Genomic DNA, 20876 nt, shown 5'->3' with positions numbered 1-20876 from the left:
TAACGCTACTGGATAATCAGTTGGGAACTCCATCAATGGCCAGGTCCAGTGTCACTTACCTCGACCGAGTCGTTCAGCGACAGTCCCTGGTCCATCCTCAGCCATCTTCTGGAGCTCGGTCACGACCTTATCGTATTCAAAGTCGTTCTTGCCCCCGAACCGAACCCTGCCAATGTGGTTGGCATTGATGGGCAAGGGCTTGGAGGTTCCCGCATCCCCCCCGGGGCGTAAAAACGGCAGCATCGGCAGGTACGGCGATCTCCAATGCGCCGGAGGCTTGCCAAGTCCTGGAGATGGGGGTGAAACTATCCGTGGTTTAGTAAGGGGGTGGCCAGTGACGGAGATTCTCGCAGAGACCTACTTTTTCATCCGATGGACGGGCATGGTTTCGTAGAGGGAGAGGGACCATGCGCGAGGCAACTGGAAACACTCGTCGACGCGTTGTTGGAGTTCCACTTGCAGGTCAGCACTCCCGACCAGGCTTCGCCCAAGTCTCTCGTTGGGCTGACCCTTGACCATGGCTGTGAGCGGCTTCTCAGGGAAGCCTTTCTGCGGCACTCCGAAGAAGACGACCGCATAGGCGGAGACGAAGAACGCCTGATCTGCGTCGCTGTCTTTGGCCTCGGATGCTTTGAACCAAAGCCTGTCAAGGTGTCAGTGGCAAGCTACAATGGGGCGATTGACCTACCATTTTGATGACGAGGCCTCCGAGGTCATGGCCGATTAAGATGAGAGGGCGAGGTTTCTGTGACGTTAGCGATGGATCGCATCCAGTTCGAGTTGTTCCAATGAACTTACTGTCTCTCCGGACCGGGCCACCTTGCTCCTGGCCATCGAAGCCATGGATGGCGATGATGCTGAATAATTAGTCCTTTCGAAGGCATCCCAGGAACGGCGCTCGTCGACTTACTCCATCTCTGCTTGGTCTCCCGGATCTGCCAAGGGCGTGGGACCGAGAAAGTGCAGTTCCACCGTGAGGTGAGCACCGTCTTTGCCAATTCCATCCGTGAGCGCTCTTGCCAGATGCTTGAGGTTTGTATCCTTGGCGAAAGTAATGGTGGCGATCTGGTAACGCGATATGCCCGAAATGGCTGGGGCCAGAGACCAACAGAGGACGTTGGAGGCATGGAACTCATCGCCATCGCGAACCACGGGGGTTAATCCCGCGAGCACCCTGCCAAACACCGCCTCGGTCATGTTAGCCGGGAGGCATGACACTCGCACGGTCTGATGGGCGATGGTCGGCTCCATGTTGCGTCTGCAAATAACCAGTTTGTGCGAATCTCGGAGATCGTATGGTGAAGAGCCCGACCTCTCACAAGGCTCCAAATGCAGCAGCCATAGAGAGTCGAGAAAGAAAAGATCTTATATGGGGCGGTGTTGAATGCTCCATCCAAAGAATGCCGGCAGCTGTCTTCAAAGATAGACAATGCCCGGGGGTGATTGTCTGGTGCAGTCCAGCGTGACTAACTACCATTTCGATGGCATCGGACTGGCCGCTTCCAGGAAGCATCCCCATCCGACACAAAGGAATTGAGCCAGTCGCCTTTGTTCTGCCTAGTGATACAGTTTGCCAAAAGGGACTCTTGGGGTAGAGTACCTCAACCGAATGGGGTTGCTTTGTCTTCGCTCACCAGTTTGCTGGACGACACGGACGGGTCGGCCAGATCCTTCCATGGGTCGGGCTTGTCCTTCCCCTGTTGAAACCCAAGGTACTACTACTTCCTCGACCACCACCGATGTCGTATTGGCCACCCCCACCCAGGGCACTGGAGACGAACCACGCTTAATGAAGGAGGGATCCATGTCGCAGGCTATTGCATCAAATACTGGACTCGATCTCCGTATTGCGGGGCTCCTTCCGGGTGGATATTGGAGCATCCCCGACAGCATTGACTCTCTACTCCGTACTGAGGATCTAAATTCTATTTCCTGTGCATCAGGTCGGTGGGTCTGGGATCCATCAACCGGGCTCCAGCGAAGGCCCTAATTTCGTTGGCGTCTATCGTATTCATGGCCGGTCGTCTGATGGCCAGTGGCTAGCGTGGCCAACCTGGTGCGGATCTGAGCTTTCTGTGTGTCATGGTTGACCCTCTTGGACTCTTGGCTGCTGGAAACCTTTCTGCCTTTTTACTTTTTTTACTCTTCTTCCTTCCTCGCCTGGTTCCAGGGTGATTTGATAGGGACCCGGACAGCGCCGGGGCTGTACGCTACGCTGTAATCTGTCCCCTGTTCTCCGAGCTCGTCATCTATCAATCCTCAAGCCATCAATGCAAGCCACGCTTGATGCAAGATCACTGACGCAAGGTGTCAAGGTGAGAGATGCTGCCGGTGAGCCCGCCAGCCAGCCAGCAGAGCGAACCGGCCGTTAGGCAGATGGCGTGCTCGGGGCTAAAATCCCGCCATGGCTGTGGAGATCCCAAGCATCATCCCCTGCCAGATCCCCCACTCCGACAGACAGCCACTGCAGAGGGCGAGCTGGTCGAGGCAACCAGGATACACGACCACTTCGTATAGCCAACATGATCCAGGTAACCACCTCCCGATTAAGTTGAGGGAAGGTCCCCAGGGGAGGGCGAGCTTAAATCTCCAGGGACACGGACCCGCTGACACCATCTGGGACCTCGATACCGGTCAGCCATCCCCCGGATTGGCTGAGGAGACCCGTTCCTGTGAGGACGAGATGGAGCGGATTCAGTCAAGACTCCAGAGGACTGGTCTGGATGATATCCGCGGAGAACCCACGCTGGGTGTGCCCGGTGGAACCCTGGCCAGCCCTATCCCGGCCCATGCCCATGCCCATTGCGGGTGAAAATTAGAAACGAGAACCTCGAGACTAGCAGCTAGCCTTTGATGGTGGTGGCATGGCAGGCCTTAGTCAATTCTTATTCCCCCCCACGGAAGGCAGCCTGGCCCATGAGGAGTGCTGAATATGGTGCAATCCTCCTGGGGGGGCTGAGCTCCCTGTGCGCATCCCAGACCAGAATCAGGGCCAAGCGCGCCAGCCACACTCTTGGGCGACATGAAGAAATCTCTTCCCAGGTGTCTGGGAGCAAAACAAACCATTCGCCCCGTGAAACCAGGAGGATGATGGACGACTGGGCTTCCCCATTCGTGCCGTGAGGTCCAAGTAAGAGCAGCGGGCGTCCCACGGCGGGCCTGCAGCCCCTCTGGGCAGCACATGGCGAGGCATTCGTGTTTTGGAGCTAAAATCACGACATCGATCCCCTGTCGCTCGAGTCTCGGATTTTTGATATTGGCTATATACTCTCTCATCTCCCTCTGCCTCGTTCAGAATCTCGTCATTGCACCCTGCTACATTATCTGAGGCCTTGTTATCCGGGCTGATAACGATCCAAAGGCACTCTACGCGCATTTCCGACGCAGAAGATGTCCGCAACAGCGGGCCGTTTTCTGGCCAAAGCACTCGGGATTGATCTGCCATCCAACGACCCCTCCGAGTCTCGCGATGGAGCTGGTCTGCCAGACCATACGGGCTCCTATGTGGAGGTCGAGCCGACCGCGGGGGAATGGCTGCGAGGGCTCGTTCCCTCCCGCCGCCAGGTGGGCCACTACTTCTACAGCATGTTCCCTTTTCTCCACTGGATCTGGAGCTACAACCTGCAATGGTTCATCGGAGATCTCATCGCCGGTAAGCCAGCCCCACGAATGAAACCTCGGCTAGACCATCCAGATTGACGGGGGTTAGGGGTCACGGTGGGCGCCGTGGTGATCCCGCAGGGCATGGCCTATGCCATTCTGGCCAAGTTGCCCGCGGAATACGGCTTGTATTCGTCCTTCATGGGGGTCTTGATCTACTGGTTCTTCGCCACGTCTAAAGATATCACCATCGGGGTAAGTCCTCCCTCTCGCCGTGAGGACCAGCCGCTAACCCAGTCAGCCGGTGGCCGTCATGTCCACCCTGGTAGGCACCATCATCATCGACGTTCAAGCCAAATACCCCGACGTCGAAGGGACGACCATCGCGCAAGCCCTCGCCATCATCTGCGGGGCCATCACCACCTTCATCGGCCTGTTTCGCCTGGGCTTCATCGTCGATTTCATTCCGCTGCCGGCCATCACGGCGTTCATGACCGGGTCCGCAATCAATGTCTGTGCGGGCCAGGTCAAGACGATGCTGGGGGAAACCGCCAGCTTCTCCACGCGGGGGGCCACCTACCGAGTCATCATCAACACCCTCAAATACCTGCCCTCGTCGCAGATGGACGCTGCCATGGGCGTGACGGCGCTGGCCATGCTGTATGGCATCCGCGCGGCCTGCAATTATGGCACGCGGACGAAGCCCCAGCGGGCCAAGCTGTTCTTTTTCATCTCCACCCTGCGGACGGTCTTTGTGATCCTGTTCTACACCATGATCAGCGCGGCCGTCAATCTCCATCGACGCGACCATCCGGCCTTCAAGCTGCTGGGCAAGGTCCCCTACGGCTTCCAGCACGCCGGTGTGCCCAAGATTAATGCGGATATCATCAAGACCTTTGCCTCCGAACTCCCTGCCGCGGTGATCGTGCTGGTCATTGAGCATATTGCCATTTCGAAATCGTTCGGGCGCGTCAACAACTACACCATCAATCCGTCGCAGGAGTTCATCGCCATTGGCATTGCCAACCTGCTGGGCCCCTTCCTGGGCGGCTATCCGGCCACGGGGTCGTTCTCGCGCACGGCCATCAAGGCCAAGTCGGGCGTCCGGACGCCGCTGGCGGGGGTCATCACGGCCATCATCGTCCTGCTCGCCATCTATGCCCTGCCGGCCTTGTTCTTCTACATCCCCAGCTCCTCTCTGTCGGCGGTCATCATCCACGCGGTGGGCGACCTGATCGCCCCGCCCCGCACGCTGTACCAATTCTGGCTCGTGTCGCCCCTGGATGCCCTGATCTGCTTCATCGGCATCATCGTCATCATCTTCTCCACCATCGAGATCGGAATCTACTGCACCATCTGCTTGTCGGTGGCCGTGCTGCTGTTCCGCATTGCCAAAGCCCGGGGCCAGTTCCTCGGGCCGGTGCCGGTCCATTCGGTCATTGGCGACCACCTGTTGGAGGACACGGGCTCCAAGGAATTCAATCCCGGCTCGCAACTCGCCAGCTCGGACTTCAAGCATGCGTCGCGCCGCACCATCTTCCTGCCCCTGGCGCATACCGATGGCTCCAACCCGACCGTCCCCGTCCGCCAGCCCGCGCCGGGCATCTTCATCTACCGGGTGTCGGAAGGGTTCAACTACCCCAACGCCAACCACTACACGGACTACCTCGTGCAACACATCTTTGAATCCACCCGTCGCACGAACCCCTCGTTATTCTCCCGGCCCGGGGATCGGCCGTGGAACGACCCTGCGCCGCGCAAGCCGCAGCCGGAGGCCGAGGACCCCTCGGCGCAACGGCCGCTGCTGCGGGCCATCATCCTGGATTTCTCCGCGGTGAACAATGTCGACGTGACCTCGGTGCAGAATCTGATCGATGTCCGGAACCAACTGGACCGGTACGCCGCCCCGGACCGCGTGGCGTGGCACTTTGCGCACATCAACAGCCGGTGGACCAAGCGCGCGCTGGCCGCGGCGGGCTTTGGTCGGCCGTCGGAGCAGTCGCAGGTGCCCCCGATCTTCAGCGTGGCCGATGTGAGCGAATCCCCGCCGGTGACCAAGCCGGGGAGCGACGTGGAGTCCCAAGCGGAGAGCATCGTGGACGGACGGGAGCCGATCTCGCAGCCGGCGGGAGGCCGCGAGGACAAGACGTCGGGCGTGCTGAGTATCCACGAGGTGGATGCGGCGAGACGAACCCACGCCACAGCTATTCCACCGCGTGGGGAGGACCAGCGGGCGGTGGTGACGGGCGTGAACTGGCCGTTGTTCCACATTGACTTGACGAGTGCCCTGGAGTGTGCGGTGGCGGGCATCTCCGACCGCCCGTCCAAGGCGCATGCCAGCTGAAGGGGAGGTTGAGAATCAGTTATCCTAGATTTAGTGCTTAATAGACGTAATTGCATCTTACCCACTTCGTGCTCCACCCAGGATATCATGCAGCTAGGCATTGGAGCCCGTCGATTCCACCCCATCGGCGCCTCTTTCGGCGAAACCCACCGGCTTTAATCCCACGACAGCCCATACCCATGACCAGTGTACCACATCCTGCCATACCCGTTGGAACCACCACCATGGACTCTCAGGCCCCCGACCTCACCAGCATGGCCAACCCGTCCTGTCTGCTCTACGGGCCCGGCGACGCCCGCTACGAAGACCGGCCCCTCCCTCGCATCACCTCGCCCACCGACGTGATCATCCGCATCGCCTACACCGGGGTCTGCGGCAGCGATGTACCCCCTCCCCTCCTCCCAGTCTCTCCCCCATCCATCCGTAGCCCTCAACTAAACCCACTCTGCATCAGGTCCACTTCTGGCACCACGGGGGCATCAAACGCCCCATCACGCCCAGCAACCCCATCACGATGGGCCACGAAGCCTCCGGGATCGTACACGCCATCGGACCCGCCGTGACCACCCTCGTCCCAGGGGACCGTATCGCCCTGGAACCCGGCTACGCCTGCCACCGCTGCATGATCTGCAAATCCGGACACTACAACCTCTGTCCGCGAATGAAGTTCGCCGGCGTGCCCGGGATCTGCCACGGCACGTTAACGCGGTTCTTCAAACTGCCTGCCGATTACTGCTATAAGATTCCTGATACGATGGGGCTAGAGGAAGCGACGTTGATGGAGCCGTTGGGGGTGGCGGTGCATTCGGTGCGAGCGGTTGGGGTGGGCCCGGGGATGCGCGTGTGTGTCTTTGGGGCCGGGACGGTGGGGGTGTTTTGTATGTTGGTGGCCAGGGAGTTTGGGGCCGAGCAGGTGGTGGGCGTGGATATGAATGCGCGGAAATTAGGGTTTGCGGGGGAGGTCATGGGCGAGGGGGCTGGGGGGTGGGGGGGTGGGTATGTGCCTGATGGGACGGGAGAGGGGGAGGGGAAGAGGATATTGGAGCGGTTTGGAATGGAGGAAAGTGAAGGGGACGGGTTTGATGTGGTGATTGAGGCCACCGGGGCAGAGGCCTGTATGCGCATGGGGGTCGAGGTGTTGCGCGTGGGCGGCCGGTTTATGCAGACGGGGTTGGGGAGACGGAATGTCAATTTTCCCATGGGCACGGTGGCCGAGAAGGAAATCACGCTCAAGGGCTGCTTCCGCTATGGACCGGGGGATTTTGCCCTGGGGGTGCAGTTTGCGGTGGAGGGGCGGTTTCCCTTGAAGCGGTTTATCACGAAGATCGTGGCGTTTGAGGACGCGGTCGAGGCGTGGGAGACTACGGCGAGAGGGGAGGGCATGAAGACGTTGATTCGGGGGGGGGGATCCGGTGTAGATGATGCTAGTGGGAAGTACTAGTATATTCATCTAGCTTTGTCTGGAATCTAGTAGCTTGAGACATAGCATAGCAGCTCGATATATTGAAGCCGCATCGTGCCATGGCTCATTGCAGTGGTAGGCTACAGCCGTGCCACCTCATCCTCCAAGATCTCCGGCAGCGTCGCCTCCAGACTCGGCCTCGATGGCGTCCATCCCAGCACCTTCGAGCCTCTCCGGGCCCGTCCGCGGGAGTTCATCCCCCAACTCAGCGACTCATACCCCGCGTACTTCTTCGCATCTTCCAGGCTGATCGACCCCGCCTTAGCTTCCGAAATCAAGCCCAATTCCACGGCCGTCTGCGCCGTCGCCTTGGCCAACTCGCCCCAGACGTGCTCCCCGTTCTCGGTCAGATAATAGGCGCGCGCCCCCCAGAGCTCGGGATCCTCCCGGCCCTGCACCGCCGCCTCCACGAGCAACACATACAAATCACTCAGATCATGCACGTGGATGTTATTCCAGATCGCCTTGCCGGGTCCGATAATCGGACCCTTCTTGAGCTGCAGCGTCACTTTGGCCAGCGCATAGGCCTGTCGTCCGCGCTGCGACACCGGACCACGACCCCGTCCTGAGGGATCAGTACCCCATATGTAAGGATCCTGCTAGGCATACATACCGTAAATCGTAGGCGGACAGATCAGCGCCGTCTGCACCACCCCCGCCTTGGTCTTGCCCGTCTCCAACACCACGCGATCTACATTCCGGTGGAAGGCGTGTTCCGGCAGATTCAGCAGTTCATCCACATGGTCCCAATCATCGTACACCTTGTCGCTGTGCTCGCCAAAGACATTCCGGTCGGTATCGTGGAAGGTCAGAATGCCGGTGCCGCCGGTGTGTAGCCAGTATCCGGGCTTCTCTTTCGAGTGGCCCTTTGCCAGGCCGGCGGCGATGGCTTTGGCGGCGCCTTCGTGGTCGGAGGCGTCGGCAGTGTCTGCACCGTGTTAATTCAGAGATAGAATTGGGAGAAAATGGGGACATACGCAGGACGATATCCGCCCCGGCACTCTCCTTCTCAAGAAGCGCCGAGTCATCGAGGTCGCCAATCACCACCCGGATGGAGGGGTACTGGGCTTGGACCTGCTGGGCCTTGTCCGACGATCGGACGAGAGCGGTATAGCTGTACTCGGGATGCTTGGCGAAGAGGGCATAGAGGGCATCCCCGCCGATGTAGCCGGTTGCGCCGGTGCTGCACCAGTTAGTGGTGAACAGAGAAGCGGGGTAGAGTCGGACATGAAGATCTTAGGGAGGGTGGTCATATTGCTGTATCTGCTTCGATCGATATGGTCGATGTGTTCTGATGTGTCGTAATTGAGTGATGCCACTACGCTGATTGCTGCTGTTTATATGGGAATGAGCTGCTGGAGGAAAATCGATGGACGGATGAAGTCACGGCTAAATCAATTAATAATCAGATATGACGTGCGGGGTTGACCAGTTGCTGATTGATAACCTTGTCCGCCTGCCGAATCGGGCAAGCTCGGCCGACGGCGGGTGCCGCCGACGAGCATCCGGGGTTGGCCCCTTTTCTCTCTCCGCATGCAGGGATCTTGCAATGCCTCTGCAATTGCCGGGTTTTCTCGGAATTGAGAGATGGACCTTGATCAATGTTGCTTGCTTTGTCGATGGGTTGGTCTCGACACATGGAAAACTGAAGTGCAAATTCTGCAGGCAGCGCCTACCTCTAGGGGCATCCAATGTGTTCCAGACGTGGCATCTGCTCTGGATCGGTCATGGGAACCCCAGACGAGCAGCTGTGCTGAAAGAAGAAAGAGTAGGGTGCCAATGCTATGGTTGCAGCCCAAGCTTAATGGTGTATCGGCCATCCAGTCCAGTTCATCAACTGCCTTCACGACGACGGGGGTAGATCCGGAATTCTCGCGAAGAGCTTGGACTGCCCTCAGATCCGACAGATTCTGTCCAATTGCGATGTTCCGCCAGACAGTGCCTTCAAGCATAATCGGGAGACGTGTCGACGGGTCCACGAGCTCGATGGGCGGACCAACACCAAACAATGAATAAGGTGTTTCTCCATATCGGCTCTTCATCATCCTCTTAGTCACATCAGTGGGTCATTGTGGTATGATCTCGACCCAAGGGTTATCCCATTCGTCAAGCCTAACAAGCTCGGACGGATAAAAGTCTGGACAACCAATGGCAGCCCCATCAAAGGCAGCTCTCCACTTCCCCTCGTTCTTATTTGACAGTTTGAACCGGTTCCAAGACGTGACGCGCTGCCCCCTCCACCCCGGTGGGTCGCCTTTCTCCGATGCAGGCGGGTGAAACTTCTTCCACATTTGCCCTCGGTTTTATCCTGCTGGCGCGCACAAATCTGATTGACCCGAGGGATAATTCCAGAATGGCAGAATGGCATCGTATATAACGATCGCCCTATTCCACATAGGCAGCGTCTGATCGGGATGGGTATCGATCAGATATCGGGACGTGACTCACGATGGACGACACCGCATATCTCCGCGGAATATTTTACGTATCATCGAAGATAAGGCCGGGCAGGCAATCTGCTCCAGTCTTGGCCAGCGGTTGAGGCCCGATGTCTGCGTCTACATAAAGCGGGGTCGTCCCTCGTGCTTCCCCTCCACTGTGCCCGGACCGCGCGAGGACAAAATGGCAGACCATCTGGCAGTCAGTGATAGCGTGACTCGGGAGAGAAACATCGAGGCCCAGAGTGCCTTTGCCTCTACCCTGGTGCACGATGTGGAGAAGGCGCCTCATCCCAAGGAAGTGCCTGCCGACAAGCCACACACCAATGTTTATGGCTCGACCATCGACACCGCTACGTCTCTGGCCGGAACGGATGCCGTCTATGCGGCCAAGGCGGCGCTTCTAAACCAAGCCCTGATGGACATGGGCATGGGTCTTTACCAATGGATTTTGTTCCTCATCACCAGTGTGGGATGGTTCTTGGATAGTGTATGCCTGGCCGAGTCTCTATCATAGGGAGTGAACTAACACACTGTAGTTCTGGTTAATGTCCTTCACCGTCATCGCCCCCTCCAGCGCCAACGAAGCCCAGTTCTTCTACTCCGACAACAAAGAGGCGTATCTGTTCATCAGTCTCTACGTCGGTCTGACTACCGGCGCCACGGCCTGGCCTTGGATGTCCGACATGCTGGGTCGGAAGTGGATCTTCACCAGCACCCTGGTGCTGATGGGCATGGGGGGTCTCGTCGGAGCCGGCATGCCGGCCTTTACTGGTCTCTGTGTCGTTGGCTTCGTGGTCGGCTTTGCCGTGGCCGGCAACCAGGCCGTGGATGCGATGATTCTGCTGGAATCGGTGCCGGCCTCCCACCAGTTCCTGGTCTCCATGCAGGGTGCTTTCTGGGGACTGGGGCAGTTGGTGGCATCGGCTGTGGGATGGTGAGTATGGCCACCAAGGATTTCAGCATTCGACTGATGATGATAGGGCATTCATCGCTGTTTACACCTGCGGCACCGGGCCTGACGAGGTCAGCACCGGAACGGCCCTGGCACATCAGTCGCGCGCCACCCATTCCGACAGCAGTAGCAGCAGCAGCAGCAGCAGCTCGTGCCACTACGTCTCCAACAAGGGCTGGCGCTACGTGTGGTGGACCTTTGGCTGCATGACGCTGTTTCTGTATCTGTGCCGATTTGCGTTCCCGCTGCGGGAGACGCCCAAGTATCTGCTGTCCAAGCGTCGCGATGCCGAGGCCACCCAGATCGTCAAGGACATTGCGGCGTACAGCAACCGCAAGACCTGGCTGGAGGAGTCGTCCTTTGCTCGCATTGATTCGACTGTGGATGCGAGCGCTCCGGAGTCTCGTCGTCAGTCGCGGACCAAGTCGGTGGTGTCTTCTGTCGGGGGCATCGGCCTGGCCATGCTCGGTCTGCTCTGGGCCGTGACTGGATTGACCTTTATTCTGCACAAGTCCTACATCAGCACGTACCTCGCCACCAAGGGTGTCTCCGCCGTGACGGCCACCAGCGTGACCACTCCGTACCTGTACAGCCGCTACCTGTACGTGGCGCTGTGTGCCATTCCGGGACCGATCGTCGTGGGTCTCCTCATCGAGGCCAAGGGTCTGGGGCGCAAGCGCACGGGCGCCATCATCGCCGTGCTGACGGGGTTGTTCATGTTCCTGGCAACGGTGTCTCGGTCCCGCAACGCGCTGCTGGCGTTCGAGTGCATCCTGTCGTTCTTGCAGACGGCCACTCTGGCGGTGCTCATCACCTACACGGTGGAGGTGTTTGCAGCGCCCTTCCGCGGCTTGGGACTGAGTGTCATGGGGTTCTCGTGGGGATTGTTCGGACTCATCGCAAGCATTATCACCACGTTCGAGGGAGGCGCGGCGGATGGCGCGGCGGTGTGGTTCTGTGGTGCGATCTGGGTGTTGATGGGGGGTGCCTGGCTGGCGGTTCCGGAGACGAAGGGACGGGCGGCAGCGTGATGCCGGGAATGATACTGCGGTGATATTGCAGGGATGTGATGGTGATGACTGACGGTGATGATAATGGACGTGCATCCACGACTGACGAAAGACTGATGAAAAGGCTGGTATCCAGAGACATGTGGTATCCATAATTGATAGCAGTAAATGAACACGATGGAGAACATATTAGCATCCTACACAACCTCTCATAATCTATCTCAACATCTAACCTACAACAACCTCCTCCCAAACCGCTGAAACAACACTGCTCCCACCCCCAGCACCACCGGCACCGCCAACCACTTGGCATATCCCCCGCACCCAGCCTGCTCCTGCTTCCCTCTCGGCTTCCGCAGCATATACCCCGGCACAAACTCCCCCAGATCACCCCCCAGATTCTCCCCCTCCAGGACCAACTCAAACCCATGTTTCGCATAGACGGGTCTGGCCATGGGCGCCGAAATGACAAACGCCTCGACCCCCTCCGCATCCGCACGGTCCACTCCCCACCGAATCATCTCCGATGCGACGCCCCGTCGGCGATACGCGGGTTTAGTACCGAGGATGTTGAGAACTAGACAAATTAGCCTCCTTTCATGCCCCTATCACCACCACCCCAAACGATCCCGTGAACCAGGGCAGGAAGGAAAAAAAAAAAAAAAAAAAAAAAAGGGAAAGAAACATACAATAAAACCGCCTCTCCCCCATAACCTTCCCCGTATTCCCGCCCATCTCGACCAACAACCGATTCCACGCCTCCAACCCGCCCACTTCCTCCGGATACGGCGGATATTCATCCTCCTCCTCCTCCTCTCCCTTCTCCCCCGCTGCAACCGGGGCCGGCAACTTCCACTCCAAAAACCCCACCATCTCCCCGTTCTCGGTATCAATGACCTTGAGGGTATGGAATTTGTCCGGCTGGGCGAGTTTCCCGGCGAACGCGGTGGTCCACCATTCGTGCATGCGGGGGACGTCGGGCCAGAGGTGCCGCTCGAATGGGGAGGTGAAGCATTCAAGGTAGAGGGTTGCGAGGGCGGGGGCGTCACTGGGGGTGCAGGGGTGGGTTTGCAGCATTGTGCTTATGCCCTGGATATGGGGTGGTTGGTGGGGTGGTGTTGAAGTTAGAGTTGGGGTTAGGGATGGGTGGGGATGATTAGGGTAAGTGATTTGGATGAGATGTAGAAATAGCGAGAATTATAAGCACAGGACACGACCGCGGCAGGGATTTAACCAAGCCCGGAGCAGTCGGTAGATACGTACTACGGGACGCCTAAGAAGATAGTGGGGAACTAGTGCCCGCTAAAGCCTAGTTGCAGAAGGATTCGAGCATCATGGGGATGTGAATGGACAATCCCCTGTACCGCGGGAACCAGGAACGGCGCAGATTGGTGGAATGTCTCAGGCCACCCGGGTTATCAGTGAGCTTACTGTGTAATCTGCTATCGTGGCATTATCATTAAGTGGCATGACAGGAAGAAGAAGAAGAAGAAGAAGAAGAAGAAGAAGAAGAAGAAGAAGAAGAAGAAGAAGAAGAAAAACCCCGCTAGTAATGCTTATCCAAGACACGATCCGGACTCCGGACCGGGGTGGCCGTGGGCCGCGGCTCGGCCGTCGAGATGGAATATCGCGACGACGACGGCTGAGAGGATTGCGGGAGAAAGGCCCGTCGATTGTATCCTTCGCGGGGCGAGGACCGATTCTCGCCGCTTTTCGTGGCTTCGATTTCCCGTTTCACCCCCTCGTACATGTATTCGATGAATTGGATTTCCTCCTGGATGTCGAGGGTGGAGCCGTCGAGACAGAGTTCGCGTTCGCGCTGCTCGATGTATTCGCGGATATTGCGCCATTCGTTCTGGTAGTGTTTGAGACGGTCGGGGAGGCCGGAGCCCTTGAGGTAGGTGAGTACGCCGGCCATGATGGTGTTGATGGCGCCAAAGGCCGTGACGGCGGAGTGGGGACCACTGGCGGCCCCCAGGGCGGTTAGGGCAGCGGCCACGACAATCTGGATGCCCAGACAGACGTTGATCAGGATGCTGAAGAAGCGGTAGCGCGTGGCGGCGGCTTGTTCGGCGCGGACGACGCGCGTGTAGATGCCGATGTTGGGGGCGGTGCGGCGGAAGTGGTGCAGGGTGGTGAGGGCGGGGATGCTGTCGATGCCGGTGAGGGCGCGGAAGACGAGGAGTTTGTCATCGGGGGGAATGAGCGAGCCGGCTTGGGTGGTGGCGATGGCGAGGGTTTTGGCTTGGGGGATGGCATGGGGGATAGGGGTTACTGCAGGGATTGCTATGGCGGCGGGAACGGGCGTCGGGGGAAGTCCCGCAGCACCGTTGGGCAGGGGGACATCGTAGGGAGGGTTGGCCTGGTGGGAATGGCCCTGAGGGATCGGGTGCAGGCCCTGTTCTTCGCGGTCAAAGGCAGCCAGCAGTCGTCGTGCGAGACCCGGACGGCGGTCAGCCATGGTGGAGGAGGGAGAAAATAATTTGTGGGATCGAGCGTGAGGACTGAGGGTCCCAACCCCTTTATTTGTAGCGGGGTTGATCCAAGCTCCGGTCCCTGGGGAGATGATTTGGTAGGTTTGGGATTGAGGGGGTGCAGCGCTCGCGCTGGACGCCACTTGGGGTTGCTCAGTCGCGAAGTTGGGTTTGGAGTGACATGACAGCGGAGAACTGCGGATGGCAGCCTGAGTTGGTCCGTTGGCCTGTTGGCGGCCCCTTGGAAGCCCACCGACTGAGGCTTCAGGCAAACTCTGAAGATACGCTGGACCCCTCGACCCACCGGGATCGTCCCTGTTCGGCACGAGTCGAGGTGGGACGTGCACGCTGCCGGGTTTGCACAATGGGGGAGCTGGAACCGACTGGCCGGGGGTGATTGTGGGGGATAATGAATGAGATGGCAGCTGTGAATGGATGCATGGGAGCATTCAGGGTTGAGCTAGCCAGAGGATCAGATCTGATTCGCCGCGGAAGGTTCCGAGGGGACAGCCGACACGACGAGGCTGTCAGCAACCCATCCACTGAATAAGCTTCATCGACGCCGCCAACCGGTTTGCGCGGGGTCCCGTCTGCCCGTGGCTTGTTACGAGCAGTACTACGATGCAATCGGCTGAACCACGGATCGCGAGGTTGTCATGCAGCGGAATCTCTGCCGATCGGGAGTTCTCCGTCAGACGCCGGGTGGAGTTCCGCGCCAACCCGGTGGAGAGGTACTCCGTATATATACCATGTAGCACTGAGCACTGAGCGTGGTCAGGCATAAAGGGCATCGACCTGGATAGGGCTCGCTTCGGCTACCCTCGGACAGCAACCGATCTGTCGGAGTCCGACTTCCACCCGGTCTTGCTGGAGAAATGATAAGGAAAAGATGCGGCGATAAGCTTCGATCGTTAACATAACTAGTTATCGGGCATATCCCCGCGCTTATTAATCTGCCCGCCGCAGACCAGAAAAATGGCCGACCCGCGCAACGGCGACGGGCGATGGCGCCATCCTTGGAGATTATCAATCCAATCGCCTGGCAACTGCACCTCCTCTCCAGTGACACCTCCCATCCTCAATAGCACCATGGGCGAAGCACCCCCCGTCAAAGACCACCTGCTCATCTCCTACGGCAGCAAACTCCCCCATTGGCTGCTGGAAGAGACCCAGGCTAAATTCCCCGAGGCCGAGGTCTCCGTGATCCAATTGCCCAACTTTGCCCCCATCCCGGCTGGTGAGTGCCTCATTGCTCACCTGCTGACTGCTAACAATAATCCTTAGAAATCGCCCGCAAAGCCACTCTCCTCGTCACCTTCAGCAACCTCCCCGCCCCCGAAGATGCATCCAAGTACCTACCCCTCCCACCACCCCGCATCGCAGCACCACACTGATACCAAGCAGAATCAAAATCATCCACTCCTTCTCCGCCGGTCTGGACCATCTGCTCGCCCACCCCATCATCAAAGACACCACCATCCCTCTCACCTCCAGCTCCGGCATCCACGGCCCTCCGATCGCCGAATGGACCATCATGAACTGGCTGGTCGCCTCCCGTCGCTTCATCGACACCCACAACAACCAGCAGAAGCATCTCTGGCAGCGGGACGAGAACATCATGGAAACCGTCCATGACCAGGTGGGCAAGAAAGTGGGCATCTTGGGATACGGAAGTATCGGACGACAAAGTAACATCCCCATCGCCATGTATCTGGAAAGAAATGCTAAATCGAGATAGTTGGCCGCGTGGCCTCGGCCCTCGGGATGCAAGTGCACGCCTACACGGCCTCGCCCCGTCCCACGCCCGCCTCCCGCATCGACCACGGCTATATTGTCCCCGGCACAGGGGACCACGACGGGACCATCCCGGTTTCCTGGCATCATGGAACCGACAAGGCCTCGATTCACGAGTTCCTCTCCCTCGGGCTGGACCACCTCGTCATCGCATTGCCCTTGACCCCGCAGACCACCCGGCTGCTCGGGGCCGAAGAGTTCGAGATCCTCAGTCGCGGGGTGCCCTCGTCGCGGCCCAGACCCTATCTGACGAATATCTCGCGCGGCAAGGTGTTGGATCAGGCGGCGTTGGTGGCGGCGTTGAAGGGGGGGGTGTTGAGTGGTGCGGCGCTGGATGTGGCGGATCCCGAACCCTTGCCGGCGGATGATCCCTTGTGGGAGGCACCCAACGTGCAGATCAGTCCGCATGTTAGTTCCGCGGGGAGGGAGTATATGCCCCGGTCGTTGGATATCCTCAAGGTCAACCTCGGCAGGCTGGAGCGGGGAGAGAAGTTGTTGAATGTGTTACAGCGGGGACGGGGATATTAAACCCATTATTCTTGGAATTGAAAGTGGTAGAGTAGACTAGACGTGATCCGTGTACATGATTTATGATTTAATGAATGGTATATGGAACCATGAAATCACCGAGTCAGCCATCCCCGAACGGCCTCCTCCGCGACCACCCCCACCACACCGGCACCCACCACCGCCCACGTCCACGGGTTAATCACCTCGGTGACTCCCGGCCAGAAGCTATTCTTCTCGCGCCGCCAGCTCTGCAGCTGCTCGTACTTGTGCGGGTCCTCGGCACGGTACCGCGATTCCTGGCTCGCCTCGGTCTGCTTGTCGCCGCCCACGAAGCGAAGGAAGATGTAGTTGGTCAGGGGACCCAGAAGGATAATGGGGTTGAAGTTGTTGGCGGCGTTGAGGACGGCAAAGGAGATGTGCACGAGCGTATCGCCGAGGTAGCTTGTTTCGTAACCCTGTTAGCAGGGATCGTACCATGCAAGAGGGATGGGGGGCTTACTTGGGGTGTCGAACGATACTCCACACGCCGTGACGGCACAGGTCGGTCCGTTCCTCGCGGTGCATCTCCAGCTGGGCATCCGCCATGACCTCCATGGCGAATCCGGCTCCGAAGAGCGCGACACCGAGGGCCCGCACCGCGGACTGGACATCGCTGTCCAGCGCCAATGTCGAGGAGGTCAACCGGAACGGCACGGTGAAGGGCAGAGAGATGAGAGTCAAGAAGGCTGCCTCAGGCAGATACTGCTTCCAGAGAGCCGAGGTCCAGAATCCCTGGGGATCTTCCTTCTTCAGCTGGTCGTAGCGCGGGTCATCCTTGCCGCGGGTGATGGTACGGGATGCGATGCGGGAGAACAGTCGAGTGCCCCAGACGGTGACACAAGCAAGGAGAACCTTTTCGGTCCAGGAGAGGGTCGACCAGGCGGTTTGCGGGGAGACGTGGTGATAGTAGACTTGGTGGCCGATGGCGCTCCACCAGGCGTTGATGACTTGACTGGAGGGCCAGCACCAATCCTTGATTTCGGCGCGGTCGGTGGCCTTGGAGGCGATGAAGGCAGCGATGTCGAGGGTGGTGTGGAGGGTGAAGGAGGGGAGGATGGTGGATTTGAAGATGCCGATGTCGGTGGAATGTAGTCGTGGGGTGGAGTGGAAGTGCGTGGAGCGGAGGTTGTCCCCGTAGGGACCGGACCCGGACAGATTCATGGTGAGAGGGGTGCCCGATAGGCAGGTGAGGTGGGAAACTCGATGGGCATGGCTGGTGGGAGGCCGGGTTTATAGATGGTGCTTGGCCAGTTGATGTCAGTCTTAGGTAACAGGACGGGATTGCGGTGCGATGACGATGATGGGCTCCGCTGCTTGCGGTGGTGGATCCCTGCCAGGGCCGGGCTGGACCCTTGCCAACCCTGCCGAGGTAGGTCACACATGAACTCATTGTTTGGATTTTGAGTTTGGCTCTTTCTGGTGTTCTGCGAATATGCGTAAAAAATACATAGCGGTTGTGATAAAATAGCACGATACATATGCTCGTTCATTCTGAGTGCCCTTCCGAACGCTGCACTAAATGAGAAAAGTCAAATTGCAACTCGGGCAGTCCAGACCCTTCGGTCCGGTATTTGCTTTGCATCAAGCTGGTCAGCCGATCCCTCCAGAGATCGAACCGTGTCTCTGCATCGGGTGTAAATGCTTCCAATTGGTCCCCGCCTTGGGTGTATAGATCTGTGGTGCATATATGGCCAAACATGGTGGACACTAATGGTAGGTCGGCCTGCTGAGCAACACCCACACTATGTAACTCACATCCATCGGGGATATTTTCAAGTGGCAATTTGCTCGTGCTGATCCTTCTGATCTTCGCTGCGTCATCAGTAATATCGCGTTGCGCCAGATAGCGCATCAAATACGACCTTGGGTCAAGTGGACTTAATACAGGCTCTGCGGTCTCGTCCGCTCTGGCAGCATCTGGCTGAAGAGCAGCCTTGGCAGCGAGATACCGACTCAGATGGGGCGAATTGGATGCAGATGGCTCCGGGCGGCTTTTGAGCTGCTCTCGGCGTCTTACAATCGCCTCCCTCTTTCGCTTTTCGAAGTCGAGTGCATTCTGAAGTTCCTGATGGCCGGTCTTGGACAGTTGGTGTAGTCGAGATGACCATCTCTCGAGAACGGGCAGTCCCGCATGCCTCTCCCGGAGCTCAGGGCCCTCCTCCGCACGACGCAAGGGAGAGCCCGGATCTTCGGGTTCGGATTCTGCCGAGCCGTCTTGTGAATCAGGTGATACATCACGGGGCACACTTCCGCCTGTCATCGCTCGTGAGCTGCCGGCGGGTTCCTCCGGTAACCCGAATCGTTCCTGCGCTAGTTGATGCAGCGGTGGCTCCTCTTGGTCTTCAGACTCATTGTTGGCAGTCGCTTGGGAAAGGGTGACGAGAGTGGTTTTGCTGAACCAGGTGTCTAGAGCTCCGTTGCCATAACGTTCCCTATCACGCTCCCTCAAGGCTGGTTTCAGGCTGCTTTGCACTGCGTTAACTGGAGATGTCTGCGTCTGGCCAGCTGGCGAAGACTCGACAGAGCCAGGAATAGACTTGGAGCCGGACGTAGAGGGGCTAGGGAGGAAGGACCTTGGAGAGCCAGTCTGCAGGGTCTCTCGTGAGTTTCTTCGACTATCTGTTGGACTCTGTACAGTGTTCCGTGTCGGTGTCCCAGTGATATCCCTCCGTGGCAAGGCCCTGTCGGGCTTCGGAGTTGGCATGCTTGATCGCAGCATAGACCAGAGATTAGCTGGATTCCCCAGCTCCGTACGGGTGACAGGGTTCGGAGTGTGGATTTTCTCTGGACCAGTCGCTTGCACGGATGAGCCGATCGACGTCAAATTTGTCGCAGAGCCACCGGGACTGCTAGACTGTAAAGATCGTTCCGGCTTCCGTGCAAGAAGCAAGTCGAATGAGTTTCGATGGGAAGGCACCTGTTCTCTACTTACGGCCTCTGGCTTCTTTGTGGAGTTTGATTGCTCGCCATATACATCACGCAAAAGCTCCTCCACCAAAGACAAAAGCAGTTGTGGGTCTTCGAGAAGAATATCATCCTTGGCGGGCTCGATATTCACATCGTAGCTTGCTTCTTTGCACCGGATATGGAGACACAAAAGCGGATCCGTGATGTTGGGAGACGGCTCCTGGCGAGAGGCCGCCGAGCGTATATAAGATTTATATAGTTTCGCAATATCCTGCGCAATACCTCGCGATGTCGATAAAGGCCTGCCATCGACACTAATATACTGACCTGAGCCGTTACCTTGGGAAAGATCTGACTCTGTCAGTACAGTCGATACTCACTGAAGGCTACGTACCAGAGGCTGCATCTGGGAGGAGTGCGACTAGCCGGAATCCTGCAGTCCCCTCTTGCTGATCGTCGCTGCCATCATCGGGCCATTCTTTAACAAGACAGCTCGAGGCATCCGTGCCTATAACCTTCAATGCGGCATCCATGAGCTTAGTGTCATGTCCCGGTGCATACATCCAGTTGTTGGACTCTGTTTTTGCTTTAAGCACTCTCAAGGATAGTCGTTTTGCGGGCTGCGCAATGGCGTACGCTTGTACGAGCTTCTTAATTCGGACCAGAGTCTTGGCAGCATTCTTCACAGCAGTTTGTCTCCGGACTGGAATGTGCTTGAACATATCGGTTATACGGACACTGGTCCCCACTGGATGTGACGCGCGCTGAGTACTGGATGGGTCAGCTTCGGACGACTCTCAGCAACGTGGGAGTCACCTTAGAAGCTCCCCATCTCGGCCATATTTAATAGCGAAACCCACGGGCTCATCATGAACCCGCGTGGAGACCGTCAAGCCACCGGAGATCTCCGCCGCACTCGCGAGCGCTTCACCTCGGAACCCGAGCGACCTTCCTCCGATCGTTCGGAGGTCCTCGACCGTTTGAATCTTGCTAGTGAAGGTGCGTTTGCAGACGAAAGGATGGTCGCTAGAAGGAATACCGTGCCCGTTATCTTTTACCTGAACTACATCCAGTGTATTCTGCGAGATCTCGATGAAAACTGAGGTGGCCGCTGCATCCAGGGCGTTATCCAGGAGCTCCTTGACAATGGAACAAGGATCGGAAATGACAGACGCGGAGCCGATGGCGCGCACGGTGGTTAGGGGGAGCGCCGCGATTGGCATCCTCAACGATAAAGCGCAATTAGACTACCATTGAAGTGGCATGCTTTGATGGAGGATCTAATGAGTGTAGTAAATGATATATTATATAAAAGCTCCGACAAGTAACGAACGATGCTGTTG

At 58.1% G+C, this 20876-nt stretch overlaps 10 protein-coding genes across 10 annotated transcripts; 4 read left to right on the top strand and 6 right to left on the bottom strand.

Annotated features, from left to right (window-relative positions):
* Positions 1-357: 357 nt before the first annotated feature.
* BO80DRAFT_439287 (uncharacterized protein) lies at positions 358-1251 on the bottom strand (the record flags this gene model as incomplete). The annotated part of the gene is made up of 2 exons (XM_025721074.1): positions 358-643; positions 911-1251. The coding sequence occupies 2 exons, from the start codon at positions 1249-1251 to the stop codon at positions 358-360; spliced, it is 627 nt and encodes a 208-aa protein (XP_025569914.1).
* A 1917-nt stretch (positions 1252-3168) lies between these two features.
* BO80DRAFT_497628 (SLC26/SulP family anion transporter) lies at positions 3169-6007 on the top strand. Its single transcript, XM_025724091.1, has 3 exons — positions 3169-3652; positions 3710-3855; positions 3902-6007. Exons 1-3 carry the CDS (start codon positions 3391-3393, stop codon positions 5942-5944), a joined length of 2451 nt encoding a protein of 816 aa, XP_025569913.1. The 5' UTR covers positions 3169-3390; the 3' UTR covers positions 5945-6007.
* Positions 6008-6198: 191 nt separating this feature from the next.
* On the top strand, positions 6199-7385 carry BO80DRAFT_459667 (NAD(P)-dependent alcohol dehydrogenase; the record flags this gene model as incomplete). Its single annotated transcript, XM_025722354.1, has 2 exons — positions 6199-6327; positions 6399-7385. 2 exons carry the CDS (start codon positions 6199-6201, stop codon positions 7383-7385), a joined length of 1116 nt encoding a protein of 371 aa, XP_025569912.1.
* BO80DRAFT_429753 (nucleoside-diphosphate-sugar epimerase) lies at positions 7368-8735 on the bottom strand. Its single transcript, XM_025720549.1, has 4 exons — positions 8634-8735; positions 8384-8589; positions 8020-8334; positions 7368-7971 (listed from the first exon to the last, which is right to left on the bottom strand). Exons 1-4 carry the CDS (start codon positions 8657-8659, stop codon positions 7487-7489), a joined length of 1032 nt encoding a protein of 343 aa, XP_025569911.1. The 5' UTR covers positions 8660-8735; the 3' UTR covers positions 7368-7486.
* Positions 8736-9601: 866 nt separating this feature from the next.
* BO80DRAFT_260220 (MFS general substrate transporter) lies at positions 9602-11945 on the top strand. Its single transcript, XM_025714737.1, has 3 exons — positions 9602-10334; positions 10384-10781; positions 10828-11945. Exons 1-3 carry the CDS (start codon positions 10029-10031, stop codon positions 11828-11830), a joined length of 1707 nt encoding a protein of 568 aa, XP_025569910.1. The 5' UTR covers positions 9602-10028; the 3' UTR covers positions 11831-11945.
* A 53-nt stretch (positions 11946-11998) lies between these two features.
* On the bottom strand, positions 11999-12984 carry BO80DRAFT_429752 (GNAT family N-acetyltransferase). The gene is made up of 2 exons (XM_025720548.1): positions 12499-12984; positions 11999-12386 (listed from the first exon to the last, which is right to left on the bottom strand). The coding sequence occupies exons 1-2, from the start codon at positions 12884-12886 to the stop codon at positions 12043-12045; spliced, it is 732 nt and encodes a 243-aa protein (XP_025569909.1). The 5' UTR covers positions 12887-12984; the 3' UTR covers positions 11999-12042.
* A 369-nt stretch (positions 12985-13353) lies between these two features.
* On the bottom strand, positions 13354-14270 carry BO80DRAFT_497625 (uncharacterized protein; the record flags this gene model as incomplete). Its single annotated transcript, XM_025724090.1, has 2 exons — positions 13354-14053; positions 14138-14270. 2 exons carry the CDS (start codon positions 14268-14270, stop codon positions 13356-13358), a joined length of 831 nt encoding a protein of 276 aa, XP_025569908.1.
* A 1035-nt stretch (positions 14271-15305) lies between these two features.
* On the top strand, positions 15306-16702 carry BO80DRAFT_418607 (D-isomer specific 2-hydroxyacid dehydrogenase family protein). Its single transcript, XM_025718273.1, has 4 exons — positions 15306-15520; positions 15568-15634; positions 15688-15971; positions 16022-16702. The coding sequence occupies exons 1-4, from the start codon at positions 15373-15375 to the stop codon at positions 16603-16605; spliced, it is 1083 nt and encodes a 360-aa protein (XP_025569907.1). The 5' UTR covers positions 15306-15372; the 3' UTR covers positions 16606-16702.
* On the bottom strand, positions 16593-17847 carry BO80DRAFT_260180 (DUF1295 domain protein). The gene is made up of 2 exons (XM_025714736.1): positions 17087-17847; positions 16593-17028 (listed from the first exon to the last, which is right to left on the bottom strand). The coding sequence occupies exons 1-2, from the start codon at positions 17785-17787 to the stop codon at positions 16701-16703; spliced, it is 1029 nt and encodes a 342-aa protein (XP_025569906.1). The 5' UTR covers positions 17788-17847; the 3' UTR covers positions 16593-16700.
* Positions 17848-18112: 265 nt separating this feature from the next.
* On the bottom strand, positions 18113-20756 carry BO80DRAFT_459660 (putative DNA mismatch repair protein; the record flags this gene model as incomplete). The annotated part of the gene is made up of 6 exons (XM_025722353.1): positions 18113-18607; positions 18644-18703; positions 18746-18840; positions 18874-19890; positions 19928-20304; positions 20350-20756. 6 exons carry the CDS (start codon positions 20754-20756, stop codon positions 18113-18115), a joined length of 2451 nt encoding a protein of 816 aa, XP_025569905.1.
* Positions 20757-20876: the final 120 nt, after the last annotated feature.

The sequence above is a fragment of the Aspergillus ibericus genome, assembly GCF_003184845.1.
Source record: "Aspergillus ibericus CBS 121593 unplaced genomic scaffold BO80scaffold_71, whole genome shotgun sequence".
Lineage (NCBI taxonomy): Eukaryota > Fungi > Ascomycota > Eurotiomycetes > Eurotiales > Aspergillaceae > Aspergillus > Aspergillus ibericus.
Note: the sequence above shows the minus strand (reverse complement) of the source record. Positions and strands in the feature narration are given on the sequence as shown.